At 67.9% G+C, this 5,761-nt stretch overlaps 1 protein-coding gene across 1 annotated transcript in view; it reads right to left on the bottom strand.

Moving 5' to 3' along the window:
* CACNA1B (calcium channel, voltage-dependent, N type, alpha 1B subunit) overlaps nt 1-5,291 on the bottom strand; it is a 110,269-nt gene extending 104,978 nt beyond the window's left edge. The window contains exons 1-5 of the mRNA XM_012654741.1: nt 5,199-5,291; nt 4,954-5,090; nt 4,605-4,665; nt 1,588-1,727; nt 1,089-1,143 (exon numbers count right to left, since the gene is read on the bottom strand). Of these exons, the coding sequence (XP_012510195.1) occupies nt 1,089-1,143; nt 1,588-1,727; nt 4,605-4,665; nt 4,954-5,090; nt 5,199-5,291 (486 nt within the window). The remainder of the gene's footprint in view (nt 1-1,088; nt 1,144-1,587; nt 1,728-4,604; nt 4,666-4,953; nt 5,091-5,198) is intronic.
* Nucleotides 5,292-5,761: the final 470 nt, after the last annotated feature.

Below are 5,761 nucleotides of genomic sequence, written 5' to 3'. Positions count from 1 at the left end.
GAGGAGGGCAGGAAAGGAGGGACGGGGAGGGGAGGAGGGGGAGAGAAGGAAAAACACAAAAAGAGACTAACAGACCTTGGGACCCTGGGCCACCAGAAGGTTCCTGTCCTGCACACCCTTGCCCAGGAGCGTGGGCAGGGGGGAAGGGCTCAGCCCACTCGGAGGCCAAGGCTGGGGGCAGCCCCCTCACCTCCCTCCCTGTCTCCGGCAGGGGACACTCAGTGGGAGGAGGAGTCCCGACACAGTAACACCCCTCACAGGACAACAATTCATTAATTCAGCAGAAGCTCAGGCCCCTCCCTGGCTCCCGCCCCAAACCGGGCTCTAGAGAGGCGCTGTGAAGTCAAACACCATTCTCGTCTCCAGGGACTCGCGTCTGGAGGGACAGGGCCCCGTAAACAGCAGCAGCGATGCCCGGTCCCACCAGGGGCGCCCACTGGGTGTGGGGCGCACCCGTTCCCCAAGGAGCCACAGGCTCCCAGCCGCCTCCCACCTAGAGCCCACAGCACCCTTGGTGGGACAGGTCTCCCCAAGGCCACCCCACGCACGCCCCGTGGGGCAGGGAGCGGCCAGGACGCCAGGCTGCGGGGGGCACAGGAGCCGCCTCCCCACTGCTGTGCGCCGGGCACGCCTCGGACAGCTCTGGGGTCCAGCCCGCCACGGACCCCCAGGCCCCGGCCCTGCGAGCTCTGTCCTCGCCCTGCAGGGCGGGCAGCAGCGAGAACGGGCCGGCGCGCCAGGACCGCGGCAGGGATGGGGCTCTGAGGGGCTCATCGGGAGCCCAGAGGCCATCTGGCTGCCCTTGCTCCTTCCGCCGCCACGCGTGGAGTGGGAGCCCCTCCCCTGCCATCAGCCCACAGCCCCTCACGGGCACGGGGCACCTCGGGAGGGCTCTGAACGGGGAGTCCCGGACCCCAGGGAAAGACAGGTGTGCGGGAGGCCAACCCCGGCACTCACTCCCTCCGCACTTGGTTTGGCCTCCGGCCCCCTCCAGGGGAGCAGGGAGAGGACCCTAAGGTGCCACCCCATAGATGGAGCCACTGACGCCCGGGGTGGGGACAGGGAACACAGAGCTCTGCCCACCCCACCATACCCGTGGGTGGACTTTCTGGGTCTCCACAGCTGGCAATGACCAGGACCCAGCTGCAGAGGAAAATGCTGGAAGGGGCACACCGATTGAGCTCCTTCCTGGAGCTAGAAACCGAGAGGCGCGGCACACGGAGCCCCGTCCCAGGGCGGCGCAGAGCTCGGGGACCTGCCGCGGGGGCTCTCGGGCAGGAAACAGCTCAAGACCCCTGGCGCAGGCTGAGTGAGCGCCAGACATCAGAGCGAGAGCCCTCCCCTCCCGCGGGCCACCTGCAGGCCCACACCAGCCCGTGGGCGCTGGCGGGCCATGTCCCCCGGGCACAGGTCAGCCCGTCCGCAGAGAGCACAGCACAGGCACCTCCGGGCGCAAGCAGCCCCCATCCCATGTGGGGCGGCAGTGACTTCTGGGGTGTCTTGGGCGGGGCTGGAGGGCGGCCCGTGTGAACACGCGGGCGGATAGCAGGTGCCCGCCCCGGCGTGCCCGCGCCCTGGCCCACCTACCCGGTGAGGACCACCACGAAGTCCATGACGTTCCAGCCGTTCCGCAGGTAGGAGCCCTTGTGGAAGACGAAGCCCAGGGCGATGATCTTGATCCCCGCTTCGAAGCAGAAGATGCCGATGAAGTAGGGCTCTGTGTCATCCTGGGGGGAGCACAGACTCGGTCACCTGGGCAGCAGTGGCCAGGCGGCGGGCAAGGAACACCTGGCGCGGCCGCGCCCCCCACGACAGCCCAACCCTCCCTACACCGCCTGTTTGCTCTTCCGCGCTGCCCGGACGGACACATGTCTGTTCACACAGCGGCAGCGTCCCCGTGACGTCCGGGGGTGCCCTCGCGCCTCCCACCCCGACGTCTCAGCTTTTGTGCCACGTCACAGAAGGGCCGAGACCCAGCCTGCCAGAGCCACGCAGCAGGCTTTGCTCGCGGAAGATGATGACGGCAAAGACGGTGTCTGCAGGCGCCACATGTAGGGTTAACCAGGGCGACCTGTGACCCCGCTGTGGTCATCCGCTTTCTAACGAGCGGGCAGTGGCCAGGCAGCATCTGGGTCCAACCCTGGACTGCAGCCGCCACGCAAGGCTGCCTGGACAAAGCTCGGCCGTCCTCGACCAGGGCCCGGACCCACCTATGCATTCAGCACACGCCTGATCACGCAACATGCAACTCTTGGTGGGAAAAACTGAAATAGAGAAGCAAAACCTCCAGCCCGAAGGCCCTCAGATGATGCTGCACCTCTTCTGTGAGAGCCCCACAGAGGAGCAGCGCCCACCGCCGTGCGCCAGGCGCCAGGCTGGACGGTGGGAGCAAACTCGGGCTCCAGACACCTCCCAGAGGGCAGGCGCGGCACCAGCAGGCAAGGTCTCCACAGCTAGACTTTGAGGAAAGGAACTCCAGGTGCAGGGAACAGTGTGAGCAAAGGAATATCTGTTCTAGATCCTAGAAAGATCCCTTTCCTCCACCCCATCCCAGCCAGGCCCTCTTGGTGCTGTGCAAAGAACAGCACACAAGGCGGAGAATCAGAGGACTCCACAGAAAACTCCGCGGGGGAGAGCGCCCAGGGGGCTGGACGTGGACGCCTGCACTCCAGGCTGCTGCCCTGGCAAACAGGGGTGGCGGGGAGGCCAGCTCCAAGGGCCTCCCCCGAGGGTCTGCCCTCAGCCCTGCCCATGAGGGGCCCCGACAGCAGGGCCTGGGAGCGGCCACCGAGGCGAGCGCCGCCGGTCCCACTGCCTGTGCCTTCCTCCCCAGGAAGCCTGGCTCCTGAGGGCTCCCACACCCGACTCACCCACAGCCAGCCTGGACCCCGCCCCCGCCCTGCCGCACTGGCTGGTGGAAGCTGCTGGCACCAGGGCCGGGGCAGCGGAGCCTCCACCAGGGCCAGCTCTCCTGTCCTGCCGCCCTGATGCTGACTCACGGCGGGGCGGAGGCCCCTGGAGGGACGCGCACACTTTTCTTGGCCTCGAGGCTTCTAGTTTAGTTGGGAGGGGCCCCTTTCCCCAGGGGACAGCTAGGCCCGGCAAACACGTCTTCACAGAAGGCTACTGGATAGAAACGGGAACGGGCCAGACTCCAGGGAAGACTGGCCGGGGCCAGCAGCTGGACAGCAGCCCCACCCCAGACTCCTCAGCTCCACCCCTCCCACGCCCGCCCTGGCCAGCGCAGGGCTGAGGGCTGGCGTGGGTGGGAGGGATGGGGGTGCAGGCAGCTCCGTGTGGGACTACGAGCTGGGCCCAGCTAAAGGCAGCCTCAGAGCTGACCGGTGGGTGGGAAGCCAGGGAGACCCCGCCCTGGCAAACACCTGAGAGGCTGCCTCTGTGCCCCCAGCCCCTGTCTGCTCCAGGGGAGCAGCACGAGCCTACTGCCTACCCCAGGGCCTTCGAGGGCTGTGCCCACAGGCACGCAGACCACCCGGCCAGAGCAGCTACACTCTGCTCATTTTCCCGACAATGTAGAAGGCACCCCTGCCCGTCAGCACGAGGCAAACACCCACACCGCAGGACGTCAGCAGGACAGGACAGGCTTAAGCCTCCCCGCCTGTACCCCAGTCTGGACCCTGGGCCTGTGTCCCTCTGGCCCTACCCTTGCCAGACTTCCCTGGAGACACCGCGCCCTGTGGCCTAGCATTCGAGCTCCCTGCCTGAAGCCCTGGTTTCCTCTCTGCCTCTTCTCTGGCCTGCAGAGTGGACGCTCCCTGCTGGGACACAGCAGGCAGCAGGCCCACACCACCAGCAGGACTTGAAGCCCAGACAAGGCCAGTGATGCCACCAGGCTCCGTGCCCATGTCCCCCACAAGGGCCACAGCTTACCCTTTGCCTGTGCCAGGGAGGGCCAGGGCAGCAGGGCCTGGGGACTGGCTGCCAGGAAGGAGAGTGCTGCTGGCCCCACAGGGACAGCTGGGCTGTCCACACTCCTCCTGCAGACACCCAGGACACGAACCCCCTTGGCCTTCTGGGCTGTGCACCACCCAACCTCCTCACCCCCTGGCTGTCCAACCACTCCCCTTCCCCTGATGCCCAAACATGGGCACTCCCGGCACACCCCTTCTGCACCACTGGGCCTGCGGTGGCCCCGTGGCAGGGACTTCAGGACTAAAACAGCAAGTCCATGCTAAGCACTGAACAGGCCTGATCTCAAAGATCTTTATCTCCAACGGACATTACGGAAGCAGAAGCCAGGGTTCGAGGGAAGAAGCAGCAGCCTCTGGATGCCCCCCAAGAAAGGCCATCTCCCGGGGGTCCTCAGCCCCAACACCCCCTCTCTGGACCCCCCACACTTGCTTTCCTCCTCTGCACTCTGACCTCATAGTCTCAGCCCACACCGAGCCCAGGCAAGGGGGCCAGGGCAGCGGGGAGCTGGGGCTGTTAGCCTTTGACATGGCGCTCGCCTCCCGAAATACTGCCCTTCCCTCCGACCCAGCCCCTGCAGAGACCCCACCTGGCTGGCCTTCAACCTGCTTCCTGCTGAGCTGGGAGGACCACAGCCTCGCCCCCCGACAGAGACCCTGCCCTGGCCCCCTTACTCTCTTGGCTCTGTGCTGCAATGGGGGTCCCGCAGCGGTCTGGGGAGCTCCTGGCAGGAAGCTGGAGGTGGGTGGAAATGGTTCAGAATGTTTGGGAAGGGGTGTCCCACAGGGAAGGGGTTCCGGGCAGGGCCACAACAGACAATCTGAAGGCAAGGCTCACGGTCCCTAGATCCAGGCCAGGCCACACCGTGGAGCCAAAGGCCGCCACAGCCCGCAGGGAAGAGTGGGCGGCACTCACAGAGCCTCAGGCTCCTGGCTGCACCACCGCGAATGCCCCTCCTCCACCCCAGGGTCAGCACCTGGATTCTCAGATCGAGGCCTAGTGCCACACGCCGGGCTGGCTCACCGGAGGTGCAGGGGTGGCTCATTGCACAGAACAGACCAGGAAGGGGCCCACGTGGTCTCATCCGGGACCGAGCGGACCACCCGGGCTGCCCGGCCCTGGAGAGAGGTGTCAGCTGCCCGCTGTCCCCTTTTCCTCGACTGAGAGCGGGGAGCGGCCTAGACGACCTCAGGCACCGACTCTGAAGCAGAGCAGTCGGCCGAGGTGCCAGCACCCCCACCCCGCGCGCGGGCCCCCGCCGCACTCACCAGCCGCTCGGACATGGGCGTCTTGTCCCCGTCAGGGAGGTGCTGCTCCAGCGCCAGCACGATGCAGTTGGCGATGATGGTGGCGAGGATCATGTACTCGAACGGAGTGCGCGGGTTAAGGACTGGCCGGGCGGCGCCACGGGGGGAGGCGACGGGGCTGCCGTCTCCACGGGCTCAGGAGGGGGCTCCGCGGCCCGCCCTGGGCGGGGGGCGAGGGCCGGTCTTCCCGGCGCGTCCCCGGGGCGGCCGCGAGGCGGGGCCTCCCAGGCCGGGTCGCAGCCCCTCGGCTCGCCCGGCGCCGTCAGCACCGCGGACAGCGCCTCCGCCCCGGCTGCGCCCGCGCCCGGGGAGGGGCCAGAGCCGCCCACCCCGCGAGCCCCGAGGGAGGCCCCGCGCAGGCGCGCGCTCCCGCCCGGAGACACGTAGCCACATGGACCTACACGGGCACGTGAGCACGCGAGTACCGACCCCCCGCACGCACGCACGCGCGGCCCCGGGTCGTGCTGTGCCCGCACACACGCGCCAGCACCCGCGGCAGGCGCGCGCCCGGGCTCGCGTCCGCA

Source organism: Propithecus coquereli, unplaced genomic scaffold (genome assembly GCF_000956105.1).
Source record: "Propithecus coquereli isolate 6110/MARCELLA unplaced genomic scaffold, Pcoq_1.0 Scaffold449, whole genome shotgun sequence".
Lineage (NCBI taxonomy): Eukaryota > Metazoa > Chordata > Mammalia > Primates > Indriidae > Propithecus > Propithecus coquereli.
Note: the sequence above shows the minus strand (reverse complement) of the source record. Positions and strands in the feature narration are given on the sequence as shown.